A 24520-nucleotide genomic window follows, 5' to 3' on the forward strand; every position below is an offset into this window, starting at 1 on the left:
CTGAAACACAGGCTTCTAGCGAGGGCAATTTTGGGGCTTCACCATGTTTCATTGAAATGTACAGCTGTGTGTCGTCCGCATAGCAGTGAAAGTTAACATTATGTTTTCGAATGACATCCCCAAGAGGTAAAATATATAGTGAAAACAATAGTGGTCCTAAAACGGAACTATGAGGAACACCGAAATGTACTGTTGATTTGTCAAAGGACATACCATTCACAGAGACAAACTGATATCTCTCCGACAGATAAGATCTAAACCAGGCCAGAACTTGTCCGTGTAGACCAATTTGGTTTTCCAATCTCTCCAAAAGAATGTGGTGATCGATGGTATCAAAGGCAGCACTAAGGTCTAGGAGCACAAGGACAGATGCAGAGCCTCGGTCTGACGCCATTAAAAGGTCATTTACCACCTTCACAAGTGCAGTCTCAGTGCTATGATGGGGTCTAAAACCAGACTGAAGCATTTCGTATACATTGTTTGTCGTCAGGAAGGCAGTGAGTTGCTGCCCAACAGCTATTTCTAAAATTTTTGAGAGGAATGGAAGAATCGATATAGGCCAATAGTTTTTTATATTTTCTGGGTCAAGGTTTGGCTTTTTCAAGAGATGCTTTATTACTGCCACTTTTAGTGAGTTTGGTACACATCCGGTGGATAGAGAGCCGTTTATTATGTTCAACATAGGAGGGCCAAGCACAGGAAGCAGCTCTTTCAGTAGTTCAGTTGGAATAGGGTCCAGTATGCAGCTTGAAGGTTTAGAGGCCATGATTATTTTCATCATTGTGTCAAGAGATATAGTACTAAAACACTTAAGTGTCTCTCTTGATCCTAGGTCCTGGCAGAGTTGTGCAGACTCAGGACAGCTGAGCTTTGGAGGAATATGCAGATTTAAAGAGGAGTCCGTAATTTGCTTTCTAATGATCATGATCTTTTCCTCAAAGAAGTTCATGAATTTATTACTGCTGAAGTGAAAGCCATCCTCTCTTGGGGAATGCTGCTTTTTAGTTAGCTTAGCGACAGTATCAAAAATACATTTCGGATTGTTCTTATTTTCCTCAATTAAGTTGGAAAAATAGGATGATCGAGCAGCAGTGAGGGCTCTTTGATACTGCACGGTACTGTCTTTCCAAGCTAGTCGGAAGACTTCCAGTTTGGTGTGGCGCCATTTCCGTTCCAATTTTCTGGAAGCTTGCTTCAGAGCTCGGGTATATTCTGTATACCAGGGAGCTCGTTTCTTATGACAAATGTTTTTAGTTTTTAGGGGTGCAACTGCATTTAGGGTATTGCGCAAGGTTAAATTGAGTTCCTCAGTTAGGTGGTAACTGATTTTTGTTCTTGGGTAGGCAGAGGGAGTCTGGAAGGGCATCAAGGAATCTTTGTGTTGTCTGAGAATTCATAGTAGGACTTTTGATGGTCCTTGGTTGGGGTCTGAGCAGATTATTTGTTGCGATTGCAAATGTAATAAAATGGTGGTCCGATAGTCCAGGATTTTGAGGAAAAACATTAAGATCCACAACATTTATTCCATGGGACAAAACTAGATCCAGAGTATGACTGTGGCAGTGAGTAGGTCCAGAGACATGTTGGACAAAACCCACTGAGTTGATCATGGCTCTGAAAGCCTTTTGGAGTGGGTCTGTGGACTTTTCCATGTGAATATTAAAATCACCAAAAATTAGAATATTATCTGCTATGACTACAAGGTCCGATAGGAATTCAGGGAACTCAGTGAGGAACGCTGTATATGGCCCAGGAGGCCTGTAAACAGTAGCTATAAAAAGTGATTGAGTAGGCTGCATAGATTTCATGACTAGAAGCTCAAAAGACGAAAACGTCATTTTTTTTTTGTAAATTTAAATTTGCTATCGTAAATGTTAGCAACACCTCCGCCTTTGCGGGATGTACGGGGGATATGGTCACTAGTGTAACCAGGAGTTGAGGCCTCATTTAACACAGTAAATTCATCAGGCTTAAGCCATGTTTCAGTCAGGCCAATCACATCAAGATAATGATCAGTGATTAGTTAATTGACTATAACTGCCTTTGAAGTGAGGGATCTAACATTAAGTAGCCCTATTTTGAGATGTGAGGTATCACGATCTCTTTCAATAATGGCAGGAATGGAGGAGGTCTTTATCCTAGTGAGATTGTTAAGGCGAACACCGCCATGTTTAGTTTTGCCCGACCTAGGTTGAGGCACAGACACGGTCTCAATAGGGATAGCTGAGCTGACTACACTGACTGTGCTAGTGGCAGTGTCCACTAAGCTGGCAGGCTGGCTAACAGCCTGCTGCCTGGCCTGCACCCTATTTCATTGTGGAGCTAGAGGAGTTAGAGCCCTGTCTATGTTGGTAGATAAGATGAGAGCACCCCTCCAGCTAGGATGGAGTCCGTCACTCCTCAGCAGGCCAGGCTTGGTCCTGTTTGTGGGTGAGTCCCAGAAAGAGGGCCAATTATCTACAAATTCTATGTTTTGGGAGGGGCAGAAAACAGTTTTCAACCAGCGATTGAGTTGTGAGACTCTGCTGTAGAGCTCATCACTCCCCCTAACTGGGAGGGGGCCAGAGACAATTACTCGATGCCGACACATCTTTCTAGCTGATATACACGCTGAAGCTATGTTGCGCTTGGTGACCTCTGACTGTTTCATCCTAACATCGTTGGTGCCGACGTGGATAACAATATCTCTATACTCTCTACACTCACCAGTTTTAGCTTTAGCCAACACCATCTTCAGATTAGCCTTAACTAACGAGTCACCCTCCCGGATCCGGGATCCTCCTCATCAAAAAAGCTGACTAGCATAGCCTAGCCTAACGGGACAGGGATATCATATAATATAATTTTCATGAAATCACAAGTCCAATACAGAAAATGAAAGATAAACATCTTGTGAATCCAGCCCTCATTTCCGATTTTAAAAATATTTTACAGCGAAAACACAATATGTATTTCTATTAGCTAACCACAATAGCCAAAGACTCAACCGCATATTTTCACCATGTTTCTACCGCATAGGTAGCTATCACAAAACCGACCAAATAGAGATATAATTAGTCACTAACCAAGAAAGAACTTCATCAGATGACAGTCTTATAACATGTTATACAATAAATGTATGTTTTGTTCGAAAATGTGAATATTTGAGGTATAAATCATAGTTTTACATTGCAGCTACCATCAAAAATATCACCAAAGCAGCCAGAATAATTACAGAGAGCAACGTGAAATACCTAAATACTCATCATAAGACATTTATGAAAAATACATGGTGTACAGCAAATGAAAGATAAACATCTTGTGAATCCAGCCAATATTTCCGATTTTTTAAGTGTTTTACAGCGAAAACACAATATAGAATTATATTAGCTTACCACAATAGCCAAACACACAAATGCATTTATTCACCGCAAAAGGTAGCTATCGCAAAAACCAGCAAAAGATATAAAATTAATCACTAACCTTGAACAACTTCATCAGATGACAGTCTTATAACATCAGGTTATACAATACACTTATGTTTTGTTCGAAAATGTGCATATTTAGAGCTGCAAACCGTGGTTATACATTGTGAATATGTAGCAACATTTCCCCAGAATGTCCGGAGCTATTTTGGACACTCACCTAATCTGACCAAAGAACTCATCATAAACTTTACATAAAATGAAAGATATGAAAGATACACTGGTTCTTAATGCAACCGCCGTGTTAGATTTTTAAAAATAACTTTACCATAACTTTACCATAACAAACAGCTTGAGTTATTGCGAGAGTGCTCGCCAAAACGGCGGAGAATAGGAATCAACATTCTCCACAGAAATACGAAATAACATCATAAATTGTTCTTACTTTTGCTGAGCTTCCATCAGAATCTTGTACAAGGAGTCCTTGGTCCAGAATAAATCGTTGTTTGGTTTTAGAATGTCCTTTTCTTCTGTCGAATTCGCGCCACAATGCTAGCCAATGTTGATAACGTTCCCATTTTCTCTCGACGCAAAGAACGGAAAACTCCAAAAGTCCCAATAAACGTTGAATAATCTGATAAAACTCGGTTGAAAAAACCTACTCTACGATGTTATTATCACATGTATCAAATAAAATCAGAGCCGGAGATATTCGCCGTGTAAACCGAACGCTTATCAGAAGACAATATCGAGGTGCTTCGCGCGCCTTGGTAGACAAAGGAAATTCCTGACCTGCCACTCCAAAAGCTCTTGTTCGACCTCAGATCAAGCTAGACACCCCATTCCACCTTCCACTGCCTGTTGACATCTAGTGGAAGGCGTATGAAGTGCATGCATATCGATAAATATAAGGCAATTGAATAGGCAGGCCCTGAAACAGAGCCTCGTTTTCAGATTTTTCACTTCCTGCATGGAAGTTTGCTGCAAAATGAGTTCTGTTTTACTCACAGACATAATTCAAACAGTTTTAGAAACTTCTGAGTGTTTTCTATCCAATAGTAATAATAATATGCATATTGTATGATCTAGAAAAGAGTACGAGGCCGTTTCATTTGGGCACGATTTTTTCCAAAGTGAAAACAGCGCCCCCCTATTGACAAGAAGTTTTAACGTCAGTAGCCCTGCCCCCTGGTAAACAGTGTATGATCGCTGGATGATTCGTTTTAAGTCTAATACTGCGGGTAATGGAGTCGCCAATGACTAGGGTTTTCAATTTGTCAGAGCTAATGGTGGGAGGCTTCGGTGTCTCAGACCCCGTAACGGGAGGCGTAGAGACAAGAGAAGGCTCGGCCTCAGACTCCGACTCGCTGCTTAATGGGGAAAACCGGTTGAAAGTTTCTGTCGGCTGAATGAGCGTCACCGGTTGAGCATTCCTACAGCATTTCCCTCCAGAAGCCATGAGAAAGTTGTCCGGCTGCGGGGACTGTGCGGGGGGGTTTATACTAACGTTACTATCTGTACTTACTGGTGGCACAGACGCTGTTTCATCCTTTCCTACACTGAAATTACCCTTGCCTACCGATTGCGTCTGAAGCTGGGCTTGCAGCACAGCTATCCTCGCCGTAAGGCGATCGTTCTCCTGTATATTATGAGTACAGCGACTGCAATTAGAAGGCATCATGTTAATGTTAATGTTACTACTTAGCGTCGGCTGTTGGAGGTCCTGATGAACCGTGTACAGATTAAGCGTCCGGAGTGAAAAAGTTGAATGAAAAAAAAGTTGTGAGGGAAAAACTAAAAATATAAACGGTAATTAAAAAGTAAAAACCGTAAAGTTGTCAGGTAGCAAAGTAAGGTTGGCAAGACACGTGTGCAAGTTGTGACCGGAAATGACGCAGCATCACAAATCACTGGACGAGACAGGACAAGACAAACACACGTCCGACTGCTACGCCATCTTGGACATGATCGTTTAAACTAATCATAGTCATGTCTCTCAGTCTGACCATAGTCATGTCTCTCAGTCTGACCATAGTCATGTCTCTCAGTCTGACCATGGTCATGTCTCTCAGTCTGACCATGTTCATGTCTCTCAGTCTGACCATAGTCATGTCTCTCAGTCTGACCATAGTCATGTTTCTCAGTCTGACCATAGTCATGTCTCTCAGTCTGACCATGGTCATGTCTCTCAGTCTGACCATGTTCATGTCTCTCAGTCTGACCATAGTCATGTCTCTCAGTCTGACCATGGTCATGTTACTCTCAGTCTGACCATAGTCATGTTTCTCAGTCTGACCATAGTCATGTCTCTCAGTCTGACCATGTTCATGTCTCTCAGTCTGACCATAGTCATGTCTCTCAGTCTGACCATAGTCATGTTTCTCAGTCTGACCATAGTCATGTCTCTCAGTCTGACCATAGTCATGTCTCTCAGTCTGACCATGGTCGTGTCTCTCTGCTCTTTTTTGTGTTCTTTCTCCATCTCTTTCAGACACTAAATTGCTCTCTCTGCCTTTCACTCCCCCCCATTTCTCGTTCTTATCTCTCTCCCTGCCTTTCACCCCCCCTCTCTCTCTCGCTCTCAAAAACTCTTCTCAATCTTGAGAGTATAATACCCATCTCCATTGGACACTATTTCAGAGAGCCTAGTAGAACCCATCTCCATTAAACACTATTTCAGAGAGCCTAGTAGAACCCACCTCCATTAAACACTATTTCAGGGAGCCTAGTAGAACCCACCTCCATTAAACACTATTTCAGAGAGCCTAGTAGAACCCATCTCCATTGGACACTATTTCAGGGAGCCTAGTAGAACCCATCTCCATTAAACACTATTTCAGAGAGCCTAGTCGAACCCACCTCCATTAAACACTATTTCAGGGAGCCTAGTAGAACCCACCTCCATTAAACACTATTTCAGAGACCCTAGTAGAACCCACCTCCATTAAACACTATTTCAGAGAGCCTAGTAGAACCCACCTCCATTAAACACTATTTCAGGGAGCCTTGTAGAATCCACCTCCATTAAACACTATTTCAGAGAGCCTAGTAGAACCCATCTCCATTAAACACTATTTCAGAGAGCCTAGTAGAACCCATCTCCATTAAACACTATTTCAGAGAGCCTAGTAGAACCCATCTCCATTAAACACTATTTCAGAGAGCCTAGTAGAACCCATCTCTATTAAACACTATTTCAGAGAGCCTAGTAGAACCCATCTCCATTAAACACTATTTCAGAGAGCCTAGTAGAACCCATCTCCATTAAACACTATTTCAGAGAGCCTAGTAGAACCCATCTCCATTAAACACTATTTCAGAGAGCTTAGTAGAACCCATCTCCATTAAACACTATTTCAGAGAGCCTTGGAGAACCCACCTCAATTAAACACTATTTCAGAGAGCCTAGTAGAACCCATCTCCATTAAACACTATTTCAGAGAGCCTTGGAGAACCCACCTCCATTCAACAATATTACAGACATCCTAGTAGAACCCATCTCCATTAAACACTATTTCAGAGAGCCTTGGAGAACCCACCTCCATTCAACAATATTACAGACATCCTAGTAGAACCCATCTCCATTAAACACTATTTCAGAGAGCCTTGGAGAACCCATCTCCATTAGACAATAATACAAAGAGCCTAGTAGAACCCATCTCCATTAGACAATAATACAGAGAGCCTTAGAGAACCCATCTCTATTAGACAATAATACAGAGAGCCTTAGAGAACCCATCTCCATTAGACAATAATACAGAGAGCCTTAGAGAACCCATCTACATTAGACAATAATACAGAGAGCCTTAGAGAACCCATCTCCATTAGACAATATTACGGAGAGCCTTAGAGAACCCATCTATATTAGACAATAGTACAGAGAGCCTTAGAGAACCCATCTCTATTAGACAATATTACAGAGAGCCTTAGAGAACCCATCTCTATTAGACAATATTACAGAGAGCCTTAGAGAACCCATCTCTATTAGACAATATTACGGAGAGCCTTAGAGAACCCATCTCTATTAGACAATAATACAGAGAGCCTTAGAGAACCCATCTCTATTAGACAATATTACAGAGAGCCTTAGAGAACCCATCTCTATTAGACAATAATACAGAGAGCGTAGTAGAACCCATCTCTATTAGATAATATTACAGAGAGCCTTAGAGAACCCATCTCCATTAGACAATGTTACAGAGAGCCTAGTAGAACCCATCTCCATTAGACTATAATACAGAGAGCCTTAGAGAACCCATCTCCATTAGACAATAATACAAAGAGCCTAGTAGAACCCATCTCCATTAGACTATAATACAGAGAGCCTTAGAGAACCCATCTCTATTAGACAATAATACAGAGAGCCTTAGAGAACCCATCTCTATTAGACAATAATACAGAGAGCCTTAGAGAACCCATCTATATTAGACAATAATACAGAGAGCCTTAGAGAACCCACCTCCATTAGACAATATTACGGAGAGCCTTAGAGAACCCATCTATTTTATACAATAATACAGAGAGCCTTAGAGAACCCATCTATATTAGACAATAATACAGAGAGCCTTAGAGAACCCATCTCTATTAGACAATAATACAGAGAGCCTTAGAGAACCCATCTCTATTAGACAATAATACAGAGAGCCTTAGAGAACCCATCTCTATTAGACAATATTACAGAGAGCCTAGTAGAACCCATCTCTATTAGACAATAATACAGAGAGCCTAGTAGAACTCATCTCCATTAGACAATAATACAGAGAGCCTAGTAGAACCCATCTCTATTAGACAATAACACAGAGAGCCTTAGAGAACCCATCTCTATTAGACAATATTACAGAGAGCCTTAGAGAACCCATCTCTATTAGACAATAATACAGAGAGCCTTAGAGAACCCATCTCTATTAGACAATAGTACGGAGAGCCTTAGAGAACCCATCTCCATTAGACAATAGTACGGAGAGCCTTAGAGAACCCATCTCTATTAGACAATATTACAGAGAGCCTTAGAGAACCCATCTCTATTAGACAATATTACGGAGAGCCTTAGAGAACCCATCTCTATTAGACAATAATACAAAGAGCCTTAGAGAACCCATCTCTATTAGACAATATTACAGAGAGCCTTAGAGAACCCATCTCCATTAGACAATAGTACGGAGAGCCTTAGAGAACCCATCTCTATTAGACAATAATACAAAGAGCCTAGTAGAACCCATCTCCATTAGACAATAATACGGAGAGCCTTAGAGAACCCATCTCCATTAGACAATAATACGGAGAGCCTTAGAGAACCCATCTCCATTAGACAATATTACGGAGAGCCTTAGAGAACCCACCTCTCTTTGAGATGATTGCCTTTGAAAAGTAATTCTAAAAAAGACACTTTAAACCACATTAGCTGTATTCTGTTCTTCTATTCAACAGGACATCATAACTATCTCTGTGCCGGTCGAAATGACTGCATCGTGGATAAGATACGGAGAAAGAATTGCCCTGCGTGTCGCCTGAGGAAGTGCTACCAAGCTGGGATGATGCTCGGAGGTACCTTTGTGGTCCTGTCTCTCTGTCTTCCTCTTCTACTTACCCTCCTTCCCAATTATCTAGAGAACATCACATTAATGGGGTTACAAATTAACACCCTCTCATCTTAAGCAGGAGTCACACACTTTGAAATCATCATTTCCAGTCAAGGAGATTGTTCACAGGGCCTTTCAGATCACACACAGAGACGAAACACTTCATGGAAATGAACAAAATCATCCACCCCTGCCAGTACTACCTGACATGTTCTTTCCCTTAGGATATTACCTTTTAGATGTTTAATGAACCACAGATGTGGGATCTTAATTTGATCACCATGTTGCAGGAGAACATTCCTGCAATGCAGGACATTTTACATTTGTAGTGTATTTATTTCTGAAGTTTGTCATTTCCACCTTGAAATTTTCAGGCTTGATTTTCCTTAACGGAAAATGTATTAACCCCTGCAAAAATGTCCATTAATTATAAACTACATAATAATTCACATGTCCTGTTGCTGCAGGATTATCTTCCCGCTGTAGCAATTTGGCTCAAATTAAGATCCTACATCTGTATGGGTAAACAGTTTATTCAAAAACGAAAGTGCTCTTGTAATAGCCTTTGTCTGACCTTTTATTTGAAACATTTTTTGTGTCATGGGTTATTGAGGAGGAGTAAGTGTGTTATATTACGGGTTTAAAATCAGTCAACCGTTCAAGGTCGTACCATTCAGCAAAAATTACAACTTAGAGAAAAATAAATGCATTACAGTAATTATTTTGTAGCATTTTTTTCCCCAGACAAACTAAACCTGAAACAATATATATATATTTTTAAAGTATATATTTTATCTTATGTCAGCCGACACATCTGATCACATCTTAATGAAGCCTTTCATAGATGCTGAACCTCATCTTCATTTCATTCAGCCCCATACCAATGTCTACATACAGTATGTGAATAACAAGTGTTCCTTGTACTCTTCACATGTTTTAACTGACCCTCGGGGTAATTATCGTCACAGGGAGGAAGCTGAAGCGCTTCGGGGCCCTGAAGGCAGGTCTGGCCCCAGCCTTGATGTTCCAGGGGCCCTTATCAGCCCTGGGGGATGGTCTGGCCCCAGCCTTGATGTTCCAGGGGCCCTTGTCAGCCCTGGGGGATGGTCAGGCCCTGGCCTCTCTACCCTGCATGCCTGGCCTCAACGAGCTGCAGCTCTCCCCTCAGATCATCAGCATTCTGGAGAGCATTGAGCCTGAGGTGGGTCGGAGTTGCTGATTTAGGGGCGAATCCTAACCTCAAAGTCTAATTGTAACTTAGTGTCCTATTGACTTCAATGCATGACTAAGGGAACATTTGACTGAAGGACAAGTTAGGTTTCATATTCATCACAGGCACTTTATGCTTTATGTATTGTCCTGATGCTGACAATGGATTGACATTCAGGGATGAATCATCTCTCCATCTACCAGGTGGTGTACTCTGGCTACGACAACTCCCAGCCTGACATGCCACACCTCCTCCTCAACAGTCTCAACAGACTGTGTGATAGACAGCTGTTGTGGATCGTCCGGTGGTCCAAGTCCCTGCCAGGTAATAGCAGGAAGAATATGAACTGTGTTATAAAGGCTGTATGTATGGTTTATGAATGTCTTATAATGTCCTGAGAGACAGACTGTGATTCATCCGGTGATCAAGTAACAGCAGGAAGAATGTCAACTGCTTTGATATCCTAAACTTGACATCTGACCACGTAACCCGTTCACACTTCATATACTGATGTAAAATGGAAGGTTTTCACCCATGTGGATCCAAGTTAGGATTGGTCCATATGAGTTCTGGAGTCAACCTGAACCACATACAGACAGCAGTAGTAGCCTGCAGATGCCTTGGTCAGGTGTGCCAGGTAACAGAATAACTGTATTCAGGGCTGACTTGTGGTATAAGTCTATGTTTGCTTCCCAAATAACACACTATTCCCTATATAGTGCACTACTTTAGACCAGAGCCCGATGGAACCCTATTCCCTATATAGTCCACTACTTTAGACCAGAGCCCTAAGGCACACTATTCCCTATATAATGCACTAATTTTGAACAGAGCTCTATGGGCAAGGCCTCCTCAGGGCCAACACACTCACCATGGTCTCCATGGTTACCACACCCTAACCATGGCCACCAACAGTCACCAGCGTTCTGCTGCGAAGGTCTCACTCCCTAACACTGGCAGGCAGAGATACAGCCAGGGAGACCATGTGGAGAGTACGACCAATCCTTTCTTCTCTTTTAAAAGTCACGAAACACCCTGTATCACTACTGGTAACCTCCGAAACACCCGTTATAACACCTGGTAACCTCCTAAACACCCTTTATCACTACTGGTAACCTCCTAAACACCCTTTATCACTACTGGTAACCTCCTAAACACCCTTTATCACTACTGGTAACCTCCTAAAACCCTGTATCACTACTGGTAACCTCCTAAACACCCGTTATAACTACTGGTAACCTCCTAAACACCCTTTATCACTACTGGTAACCTCCTAAACACCCTTTATCACTACTGGTAACCTCCTAAACACCCGTTATCACTACTGGTAACCTCCTAAACACCCTTTATAACTACTGGTAACCTCCTAAACACCCTTTATAACTACTGGTAACCTCCTAAACATCCTTTATCACTACTGGTAACCTCCTAAACACCCTTTATAATTACTGGTAAACTCCTAGTATCATCCCAGCTTTGGATAATATCAGTCAAAACACTAACTTGTAGGTAGAATCATAGAATGACATATAGAATCCATACTGTATGTCATGTCATTTAGAATCCATACTGTATGTCATGTCATATAGAATCCATACTGTATATCATGTCATATAGAATCCATACTTTATGTCATGTCATATAGAATCCATACTGTATGTCATGTCAAAAGAGTCCATACTTTATGTCATGTCATATAGAATCCATACTGTATATCATGTCATATAGAATCCATACTTTATGTCATGTCATATAGAATCCATACTGTATGTCATGTCAAAAGAGTCCATACTTTATATCATGTCATATAGAATCCATACTGTATGTCATGTCATATAGAATCCATACTGTATGTCATGTCATATAGAATTCATACTGTATGTCATGTCATATAGAATCCATACTGTATGTCATGTCATATAGAATCCATACTGTATGTCATGTCATATAGAATCCATACTGTATGTCATGTCATTTAGAATCCATACTGTATGTCATGTCATATAGAATCCATACGGTATGTCATGTCATATAGAATCCATACTGTATGTCATGTCATATAGAATCCATACTGTATATCATGTCATATAGAATCCATACTTTATGTCATGTCATATAGAATCCATACTGTATATCATGTCATATAGAATCCATACTGTATGTCATGTCATATAGAATCCACACTGTATGTCATGTCATATAGAATCCATACTGTATGTCATGTCATATAGAATCCATACTTTATGTCATGTCATATAGAATCCATACTGTACATCATGTCATATAGAATCCATACTTTATGTCATGTCATATAGAATCCATACTGTATGTCATGTCATATAGAATCCATACTGTATGTCATGTCATTTAGAATCCATACTGTATATCATGTCATATAGAATCCATACTTTATGTCTGGTCATATATCATGTCATATGTCATGTCATATAGAATCCATACTGTATGTCATGTCATTTAGAATCCATACTGTATGTCATGCCATATAGAATCCATACTTTATGTCATGTCATTTAGAATCCATACTGTATGCCATATAGAATCCATACTGTATGTCATGTCATATGTCATGTCATATAGAATCCATACTTTATGTCATGTCATTGAGAATCCATACTGTATATCATGTCATATAGAATCCATACTGTATGTCATGTCATTTAGAATCCATACTGTATGTCATGTCATATAGAATCCATACTGTATGTCATGTCATATAGAATCCACACTGTATGTCATGTCATATAGAATCCATACTGTATGTCATGTCATATAGAATCCATACTGTATGTCATGTCATATAGAATCCATACTTTATGTCAGGTCATATATAATCCATACTGTACATCATGTCATATAGAATCCATACGTTATGTCATGTCATATAGAATCCATACTGTATGTCATGTCATATAGAATCCATACTGTATGTCATGTCATTTAGAATCCATACTGTATATCATGTCATATAGAATCCATACTTTATGTCTGGTCATATATCATGTCATATGTCATGTCATATAGAATCCATACTGTATGTCATGCCATATAGAATCCATACTTTATGTCATGTCATTTAGAATCCATACTGTATGTCATATAGAATCCATACTGTATGTCATGTCATATGTCATGTCATATAGAATTCATACGTTATGTCATGTCATTGAGAATCCATACTGTATATCATGTCATATAGAATCCATACTGTATGTCATGTCATATGTCATGTCATATAGAATCCATACTTTATGTCATGTCTTGGAGAATCCATACTGTATGTCATGTCATATAGAATCCATACTGTATGTCATGTCATATAGAATCCATACTGTATGTCATGTCATATAGAATCCATACTGTATGTCATGTCATATAGAATCCATACTGTATGTCATGGCATATGTCATGTCATATAGAATTCATACGTTATGTCATGTCATTGAGAATCCATACTGTATATCATGTCATATAGAATCCATACTGTATGTCATGTCATATGTCATGTCATATAGAATTCATACGTTATGTCATGTCATTGAGAATCCATACTGTATGTCATGTCATATAGAATCCATACTGTATGTCATGGCATATGTCATGTCATATAGAATTCATACGTTATGTCATGTCATATAGAATTCATACGTTATGTCATGTCATTGAGAATCCATACTGTATGTCATGTCATATAGAATCCATACTGTATGTCATGTCATATAGAATCCATACTGTATGTCATGTCATATAGAATCCATACTGTATGTCATGTCATATGTCATGTCATATGTCATGTCATTTAAAATAATCTCTGTGGACAGAATGCCTATGTAAGAAGAACACAAGTAACATGTCAGCAGAAGCACCTTGTTTGTAGCCTGAAATCCAGACCTGTTTTATACTGACATTCCACTCCTTGTAGTCTGTTGACTCCACTCCTTGTAGTCTGTTGACTCCACTCCTTGTAGTCTGTTGACTCCACTCCTTGTAGTCTGTTGACTCCACTCCTTGTAGTCTGTGGACTCCACTCCTTGTAGTCTGTGGACTCCACTCCTTGTAGTCTGTGGACTCCACTCCTTGTAGTCTGTGGACTCCACTCCTTGTAGTCTGTTGACTCCACTCCTTGTAGTCTGTGGACTCCACTCCTTGTAGTCTGTGGACTCCACTCCTTGTAGTCTGTGGACTCCACTCCTTGTAGTCTGTGGACCACTCCTTGTAGTCTGTTGACTCCACTCCTTGTAGTCTGTGGACTCCACTCCTTGTAGTCTGTTGACTCCACTCCTTGTAGTCTGTGGACTCCACTCCTTGTAGTCTGTGGACTCCACTCCTTGTAGTCTGTTGACTCCACTCCTTGTAGTCTGTGGACTCCACTCCTTGTAGTCTGTGGACTCCACTCCTTGTAGTCTGTTGACTCCACTCCTTGTAGTCTGTGGACTCCACTCCTTGTAGTCTGTGGACTCCACTCCTTGTAGTCTGTTGACTCCACTCCTTGTAGTCTGTTGACTCCACTCCTTGTAGTCTGTGGACTCCACTCCTTGTAGTCTGTGGACTCCACTCCTTGTAGTCTGTTGACTCCACTCCTTGTAGTCTGTGGACTCCACTCCTTGTAGTCTGTTGACTCCACTCCTTGTAGTCTGTGGACTCCACTCCTTGTAGTCTGTTGACTCCACTCCTTGTAGTCTGTTGACTCCACTCCTTGTAGTCTGTGGACTCCACTCCTTGTAGTCTGTGGACTCCACTCCTTGTAGTCTGTGGACTCCACTCCTTGTAGTCTGTGGTCTCCACTCCTTGTAGTCTGTGGACTCCACTGCTTGTAGTCTGTGGACTCCACTGCTTATAGTCTGTGGACTCCACTCCTTGTAGTCTGTGGACTCCACTCCTTGGTTCCCATAAGGAGAGGTAATGATTTGACAGGGAGGGAAGGCTAGTTCCCATAAGGAGAGGTAATCATTTGACAGGGAGGGAAGGCCAGTTCCCATAAGGAGAGGTAATGATTTGACAGGGAGGGAAGGCCAGTTCCCATAAGGAGAGGTAATAATTTGACAGGGAGGGAAGGCCAGTTCCCATAAGGAGAGGTAATGATTTGACAGGGAGGGAAGGCCAGTTCCCATAAGGAGAGGTAATGATTTGACAGGGAGGGAAGGCCAGTTCCCATAAGGAGAGGTAATGATTTGACAGGGAGGGAAGGCTTGTTCCCATAAGGAGAGGTAATGATTTGACAGGGAGGGAAGGCCAGTTCCCATAAGGAGAGGTAATGATTTGACAGGGAGGGAAGGCCAGTTCTAAGGAGAGGTAATGATTTGACAGGGAGGGAAGGCCAGTTCCCATAAGGAGAGGTAATGATTTGACAGGGAGGGAAGGCTAGTTCCCATAAGGAGAGGTAATGATTTGACAGGGAGGGAAGGCCAGTTCCCATAAGGAGAGGTAATGATTTGACAGGGAGGGAAGGCTAGTTCCCATAAGGAGAGGTAATGATTTGACAGGGAGGGAAGGCCAGTTCCCATAAGGAGAGGTAATGATTTGACAGGGAGGGAAGGCCAGTTCCCATAAGGAGAGGTAATGATTTGACAGGGAGGGAAGGCCAGTTCCCATAAGGAGAGGTAATGATTTGACATTTGTTATTATGAAACACACACCATTAAATACAAGCCAGATCAAAAGCTGCAAAGCAATTATGCTTGACCAGAGATATAGCTACCATTATGTTGACCTGTAGTGATATATCTACCATTATGGTTGACCAGAGATATAGCTACCATTATGTTGACCTGTAGTGATATATCTACCATTATGGTTGACCAGAGATATAGCTACCATTATGTTGACCTGTAGTGATATATCTACCATTATGGTTGACCAGAGATATAGCTACCATTATGGTAGACCAGCAGTTATGTTGCTACCATTTTGGTTGACCAGAGATATAGCTACCATTATGGTAGACCAGCAGTTATGTTGCTACCATTATGGTTGACCAGAGATATAGCTACCATTATGGTAGACCCGCAGTTATGTTGCTACCATTATGGTTGACCAGAGATATAGCTACCATTATGGTAGACCAGCAGTTATGTTGCTACCATTATGGTTGACCAGAGATATAGCTACCATTATGGTAGACCAGCAGTTATGTTGCTACCATTTTGGTTGACCAGAGATATAGCTACCATTATGGTTGACCAGAGATATAGCTACCATTATGGTTGACCAGAGATATAGCTACCATTATGGTTGACCAGAGATATAGCTACCATTATGGTTGACCAGAGATATAGCTACCATTATGGTTGACCAGCAGTTATGTTGCTACCATTGTGGTTGACCAGAGATATAGCTACCATTATGGTTGACCAGAAGTTATGTTGCTACCATTATGGTTGACCAGAGATATAGCTACCATTATGGTTGACCAGCAGTTATGTTGCTACCATTATGGTTGACCAGTAGTGATATATCTACCATTATGTTGACCTGTAGTGATATATCTACCATTATGGTTGACCTATAGTGATATATCTACCATTATGGTTGACCAGTTGTGATATATCTACCATTATGTTGACCAGTTGTGATATATCTACCATTATGTTGACCTATAGTGATATATCTACCATTATGGTTCACCTATAGTGATATATCTACCATTATGGTTGACCAGTAGTGATATATCTACCATTATGTTTGACCAGTAGTGATATATCTACCATTATGGTTGACCAGTAGTGATATATCTACCATTATGGTTGACTAGCAGTGATATATCTACCATTATGGTTGAACAGTAGTGATATATCTACCATTATGGTTGACCAGTAGTGATATATCTACCATTATGGTTGACCAGCAGTGATATATCTACCATTATGGTTGACCAGTAGTGATATATCTACCATTATGGTTGACCAGCAGTGATATATCTACCATTATGGTTGACCAGTAGTGATATATCTACCATTATGGTTGACCAGTAGTGATATATCTACCATTATGGTTGACCAGCAGTGATATATCTACCATTATGTTGACCAGTAGTGATATATCTACCATTATGTTGACCAGTAGTGATATATCTACCATTATGTTGACCAGTAGTGATATATCTACCACTATGTTGACCAGTAGTGATATATCTACCATTATGTTGACCAGTAGTGATATATCTACCATTATGGTTGACCAGTAGTGATATATCTACCATTATGGTTGACCAGTAGTGATATATCTACCATTATGGTTGACCAGCAGTGATATATCTACCATTATGGTTGAACAGTAGTGATATATCTACCATTATGGTTGACCAGCAGTGATATATCTACCATTATGGTTGAACAGTAGTGATATATCTACCATTATGGTTGACCAGCAGTGATATATCTACCATTATGTTGACCTATAGTGATATATCTACCATTATGTTGACCTATAGTGATATATCTACCATTATGGTTGACCAGTAGTGATATATCTACCATTATGGTTGACCAGCAGTGATATATCTACCATTTTGTTGACCAGTAGTGATATATCTACCATTATGGTTGACCAGTAGTGATATATCTACCATTATGTTGACCAGTAGTGATATATCTACCATTATGGTTCACCTATAGTGATATATCTACCATTATGGTTGACCAGTAGTGATATATCTACCATTATGGTTGACCAGCAGTGATATATCTACCATTTTGTTGACCAGTAGTGATATATCTACCATTATGGTTGACCAGCAGTGATATATCTACCATTTTGTTGACCAGTAGTGATATATCTACCATTATGGTTGACCAGTAGTGATATATCTACCATTATGTTGACCAGTAGTGATATATCTACCATTATGGTTGACCAGAATTGATATATCTACCATTATGTTGACCTATAGTGATATATCTACCATTATGTTGACCTATAGTGATATATCTACCATTATGGTTGACCAGTAGTGATATATCTACCATTATGGTTGACCAGCAGTGATATATCTACCATTTTGTTGACCAGTAGTGATATATCTACCATTATGGTTGAACAGTAGTGATATATCTACCATTATGTTGACCAGTAGTGATATATCTACCATTATGGTTGACCAGAATTGATATATCTACCATTATGTTGACCTATAGTGATATATCTACCATTATGTTGACCTATAGTGATATATCTACCATTATGGTTGACCAGTAGTGATATATCTACCATTATGGCTGACCAGTAGTGATATATCTACCATTATGTTGACCAGTAGTGATATATCTACCATTATGTTGACCAGTAGTGATATATCTACCATTATGGTTGACCAGTAGTGATATATCTACCATTATGGTTGACCAGCAGGAATATATCTACAACAGTGTATGACTGTTAGTAGGGTGACTAAGTCGCTAGGTTACTACACTCTGATACGCATCACCTGCTGTACTTCAAATGGAGCAGAACAACTTGTTCTTGATAATAACATGATAAGATGATAACGTTGCTATTTACATAATAAACCATTTCAACTCAAATGACAGTAGATACAGTAAGTATGAATAAAGATATTGAGCCATTCAAACTCAAATGACAGCAGATACGTATGAATGACCGTAGATACTGTATATATGAATAAAGGTAATGAACCATTTCAACTCAAATGACAGCAGATGAGTCGGATGTGGCAGGACTTGAAAACTATTATGGACTCCAAAGGTAAACCCAGACGCGAGCTGCCCAGTGACGCGAGCCTACCAGACGAGCTAAATGCTAAATGCCTTTTATGCTCGCTTCGAGGCAAGCAACACTGAAGCATGCACGAGAGCACCAGCTGTTCTGGATGACTGTGTGATAACGCTCTCGGTAGCCGATGTGAATAAAACCTTTAAACGGGTCAACATTCAAAATGCCGCTGGGCCAGACGAATTACTCAAAGCATGCGTGGACCAACTGTCAAGTGTCTTGACATTTTCAACCTCTTCCTGGCCGAGTCTGTAATACCTACACGACCAGACCATCCCCCAGTGGCCAAACACGACTCCAACACCATCATTAAGTTTGCAGACAACACAACAGTGGTAGGCCTCACCGACAACGATGAGACGGCATATAGGGAGGAGGTCAGAGAACTGGCAGTGTGGTGCCAGGACAACAACCTCTCCTTCAATGTGAGCAAGACAAAGGAGCTGATCGTGGACTACAGGAAAAGGCGGGCCGGCTGTAGTGGAGCGGGTCAAGAGTTTCATGTTCCTTGGTGTCCACATCACCAACAAACTATCATGGTCCAAACATACCAAGACAGTCGTGAAGAGGGCACGACAAAACGTTTTCCCCCTCAGGGGACTGAAAAGATTTGGCATGGGTCCCCAGATCCTCAAAAGGTTCTCCAGCTGCACCATCGAGAGCATCCTGACCGGTTGCATCACCGCCTGGTATGGCAACTGCTCGGCATCTGACCGTAAGAAGCTACAGAGGGTAGTGCGAACGGCCCAGTACATCACTGGGGCCAAGCTTCCTGCCATCCAGGACCTATATAATAGGCGGTGTCAGAGGAAAGCCCATAAAATTGTCAGAGACTCCAGTCACCCAAGTTATAGACTGTTTTCTCTGCTACCACAGGGTAAGTGGTACCGGAGTGCCAAGTCTAGGAACAAAAGGCTCCTCAACAGCTTCTACCTCTTTTGTACACTGCTGCTACTCTTTGTTTATTATTTATACATAGTCACTTCCCCCCTACCTACATGTACAAATTACCTCAACTAACCTGTACCTCTGCACACTGACTCGGTACCGGTAGCCCCTGTATATAGCCTCGGTATTGTTATTCTTATTGTGTTACTTTTTATTATAATTTTTTACTTTCGTCTATTTGGTAAATACTTTCTTAACTTTTCTTGAACTGCACTGTTGGTTAAGGTATTGTAAATAAGCATTTCACTGTAAGGTCTACACTTGTTGTATTCAGCGCATTTGACAAATACAGTTTGATTTGATGAGTATGAATAGAGGTAATGAACCATTTCAATGTATAAAGGTTATTCTTCCTACTTTTAACATGGATGTTTTGGTCATTTAGCAGACCCTTTTAACATGGATGTTTTGGTCATTTAGCAGACCCTTTTAACATGGATGTTTTGGTCATTTAGCAGATCCTTTTAACATGGATGTTTTGGTCATTTAGCAGAACCTTTTAACATGGATGTTTTGGTCATTTAGCAGACCCTTTTAACATGGATGTTTTGGTCATTTAGCAGACCCTTTTAACATGGATGTTTTGGTCATTTAGCAGATCCTTTTAACATGGATGTTTTGGTCATTTAGCAGACCCTTTTTACATGAATGTTTTGGTCATTTAGCAGACCCTTTTAACATGGATGTTTTGGTCATTTAGCAGACCCTTTTAACATGGATGTTTTGGTCATTTAGCAGACCCTTTTAACATGGATGTTTTGGTCATTTAGCAGACCCTTTTAACATGGATGTTTTGGTCATTTAGCAGACCCTTTTAACATGGATGTTTTGGTCATTTAGCAGACCCTTTTTACATTGATGTTTTGGTCATTTAGCAGACCCTTTTAACATGGATGTTTTGGTCATTTAGCAGACCCTTTCTACATTGATGTTTTGGTCATTTAGCAGACCCTCCTATCCGGAGTGACTTACAGTCAAGTGCATTCAAGTAGGTCGGTCAAAACAAACACATATCACGGTCATTGCAAGTAAAAAATAACTTTATTGAAAACATTCACATATTCTTGTCTCTGGTTTGTTGACAGGGTTCCGTAGCCTCCACATCAACGACCAGATGACCCTCATCCAGTACTCCTGGATGAACCTGATGGTGTTCTCTCTGGGCTGGAGATCTTTCCAGAATGTCACCAGTGAATACTTATACTTTGCTCCTGATCTTATCCTTAGCCAGTAAGTTGTGTTAATGTTCTATATTTAAAATCTGAATTGAATAATTAAACCATTTTTTCCCCCACTTATCCAACTATTTAGTTAAAACAAAAAAATCCCACTATGATATATCTCAATATTAATATTGTAATTGTCTCCCAGGGATCGTATGAGGAGATCTCCCATTTATGATCTGTGTCTGGCCATGCAGTTCATCCCTCAGGAGTTTACCAGCCTCCAAGTCACCAAAGAGGAGTTCCTCTGTATGAAAGCCATCATGATTCTCAACACTGGTAAACACAACACAGTACCACTTACTCTTTAAAACATTACATTGACTGATGACCCTACGCTACCTTTCCTGGCCCACAGACTTCTGTTAGGATCAAATAAGAACAAACAGAAGAGATCTGAAGCAATTGGTAAAGTCTTGGTTACATTATTATCTCTGTCCTAAATGGTGCACTGTCCCATATAGCCCATATGGCTCTGGTCAGAAGTAACCAACTATATAGGGAACAGGGTTCAATTTGGGACACATATATTGCCACCAGATGTAGAAATATACAGTGTTTCATAATGTGTTGTTGAACTGGGAAAAAAAGTGAACTGGGACAAGGCAGGATTTATGAAGCAGCTGTTATTAAGTAACATTTTTACATTGACCTTTACATGAACAGAGACTGAAGCCATCGAAAACAAGTTCATGGTCAGGTCTCAAGAAATCCAAAGGGACTTTAGTTCTAAAAAGTGAATACAGATTTTATGAGAGTAGTTGACATATCCACAAAGTTATTAAAGTAAAAATCAAGATTAAGATAAATATGAAGTTAAACACAGGGTACACAGACAGTGATGTTGTAAGCCCTAAAAACAAACATATTGTCACTATTTATGTCACACACTTTTCCCCTGGTACTTCAGGAGAACACATAGTAGGTCTTTGTGGCTGCATATTTACACTGGATATTTCACACTGGATATTTCACACTGTATATTTCACACTGGATATTTCACACTGGATATTTCACACTGGATATTTACACGGGATATTTCACACTGTATATTTACACTGGATATTTCACACTGGATATTTACACTGTATATTTACACTGCATAATTACACTGCATATTTACACTGGATATTTCACACTGTATATTTACACTGCATATTTACACTGGATATTTCACACTGTATATTTACACTGCATATTTACACTGGATATTTCACACTGCATATTTACACTGGATAATTACACTGCATATTTACACTGGATATTTCACACTGAATATTTACACTGCATAATTACACTGCGTATTTACACTGCATAATTACACTGCGTATTTACACTGCGTATTTACACTGCATAATTACACTGGATATTTCACACTGCATAATGTGAACATGATGATAATGCCCTTGTAGGAGCTGTTTGAAAAGACTGCCTGACATTTTGGCCTATTTTCATGGGATGAATTAGTGGCCTTCCATGGTGACATCACCATGTGGTAAATTAGTTAAATTAATTAGACCAATAAGAAAGAGAGTTCCAAACCTCTCTGCCAATAACAGCTACAGTAGTTTTCCACTCCCCACTCAGACAGTCCCAGCTAAATTCTTGCTTGAGAAAATTGCGCTTTGCTAAGACTGTATTTTTGTTTCTTTTTGCCCATTTTAAAATTGAAAACAAATCACGGTAAGGAATTTATTTGTTACCCAGAAATGACTTGATGTTCAGATTAAAATCAGCTGCATTGGACCTTTATGTACAGTAACATCTCTGTGAATTAGAGTTCAGAGCAGTCTGACTGTCCATGTCTAAAATATAGGCTTCATCCCAAATGGCACCCTATTCCCTTTATAGTGCACTACTTTGGACCGGATGCCTATTCCCTTTATAGTGCACTACTTTGGACCGGATGCCTATGGACCCTGATTAAAAGTAGTGCTCTATACAGGGAATAGGGTGCCATTTGGTTGAAGCCATATTGTTTCCGGGTTGATGACCCATTGTCCCTTGTCTCTCTCCGTAGTTCCATTGGAGGGTTTAAAGAGCCAGGCCCAGTTTGAGGAGATGAGACAGAACTACATTCGGGAGCTGACCAAGGCTATCCATCTGAAGGAGAGAGGCATGGTGGCCTCCTCTCAACGTTTCTATCATCTCACCAAGCTCATGGATGCCATGCATGAGGTACTGGACAGGACAGGAAGTCACTGCTCTTATCATAAGCCCTGTTTAGACCTGCTTCTAACATGCGTCCATTGTCCTGATCTTGTCCACATTGTGATCTGATTTTGATTACATCTTCCTGACCGTCTCCGGAGGTAGTCGATGACGCATCTTGTACAGATATCCTTAAAGTGTAAACAAATCCGGTCAACCAAAGTGTATAAATTTTGCCAACATCACAGGCCCTGTACATTTATATCAAGGTATAATGTAGTATAAAGAACCAATATGATATAGGCTTCAATATGAAGGTCTCTTTAGGTTACTTTTAGATGTTTTTCCTTTATAAAGCCGTCTGCTTTACTTAGTTCTCCTTAGTCCTTAGACGGCTTTATAAAGGAAAAGACTTTTGTCCATGTTCATAATTTGACCATGTGTCTTGCGATCGGCTATCTAATTGAGGTTACGATAGCGTTGTATCAATGATCAATGATTTGGAGGAAACTAAACCACGATCATTATCCCAGCATGCCGCTTTTTTCTCTCCCTTTGGTACGGTTGAGGCCTATACTAAAATGTATTACAATACAAGATAATATAAAGACAACATCCTCCATGCGTTAAGAACCACGGGGTTCAAACCTGTTTGGATAATGCACTGCGTCATTCGGACATGCACTTTGTAGTCTACTCTGTAACTGAACCTGTTGGTTTATCTACTGTGTGCATTAGGGCCTAAGTGGCATTTTTATACTGTGCATTAATTATCTGAATATTTACTAGTCCAGCTGTGGACAGGTCCAGGTTATTGGGATAGTAACCTATTACTCCCACTTGTAAATCGTTGGATAAAAGTTTCAGGTATCAGGACCATGATTTGTTGAGGACAAAATGCTAACATGTTTGCCCCTCCCCAATAACTGCCTCCTCCCCCACCCCCCCCCCCTCTCTCTCCCTCCTCCCCCATCACTCCCTCCTCCCCCACCTCTCCCTCCTCCCCCATCTCTCCCTCCTCCCCCATCTCTCCCTCCTCCCCCATCTCTCCCTCCTCCCCCTCTCTCCCTCCCCCCATCTCTCCCTCCTCCCCCCTCTCTCCATCCTCCCCCATCTCTCCCTCCTCCCCATCTCTCCCCCTCCCCCATCTCTCCCTCCTCCCCCCTCTCTCCCCCCTCCCCCATCTCCCCCATCTCTCCCTCCTCCCCATCTCTCCCTCTTCCCCCATCTCTCCCCCATCTCTCCCTCCTCCCCATCTCT

General features: G+C 40.7%; 1 protein-coding gene across 1 annotated transcript in view; it reads left to right on the forward strand.

Annotated features, from left to right (window-relative positions):
- pgr (progesterone receptor) overlaps nt 1-24520 on the forward strand; it is a 45863-nt gene that overhangs the window by 18737 nt on the left and 2606 nt on the right. Inside the window, exons 3-8 of the mRNA XM_038960975.1 lie at nt 8832-8948; nt 9952-10184; nt 10397-10517; nt 20972-21116; nt 21258-21388; nt 23130-23287. Of these exons, the coding sequence (XP_038816903.1) occupies nt 8832-8948; nt 9952-10184; nt 10397-10517; nt 20972-21116; nt 21258-21388; nt 23130-23287 (905 nt within the window). The remainder of the gene's footprint in view (nt 1-8831; nt 8949-9951; nt 10185-10396; nt 10518-20971; nt 21117-21257; nt 21389-23129; nt 23288-24520) is intronic.

The sequence above is a fragment of the Salvelinus namaycush genome, chromosome 23 (genome assembly GCF_016432855.1).
Source record: "Salvelinus namaycush isolate Seneca chromosome 23, SaNama_1.0, whole genome shotgun sequence".
NCBI classification, from domain to species: Eukaryota; Metazoa; Chordata; class Actinopteri; order Salmoniformes; family Salmonidae; genus Salvelinus; species Salvelinus namaycush.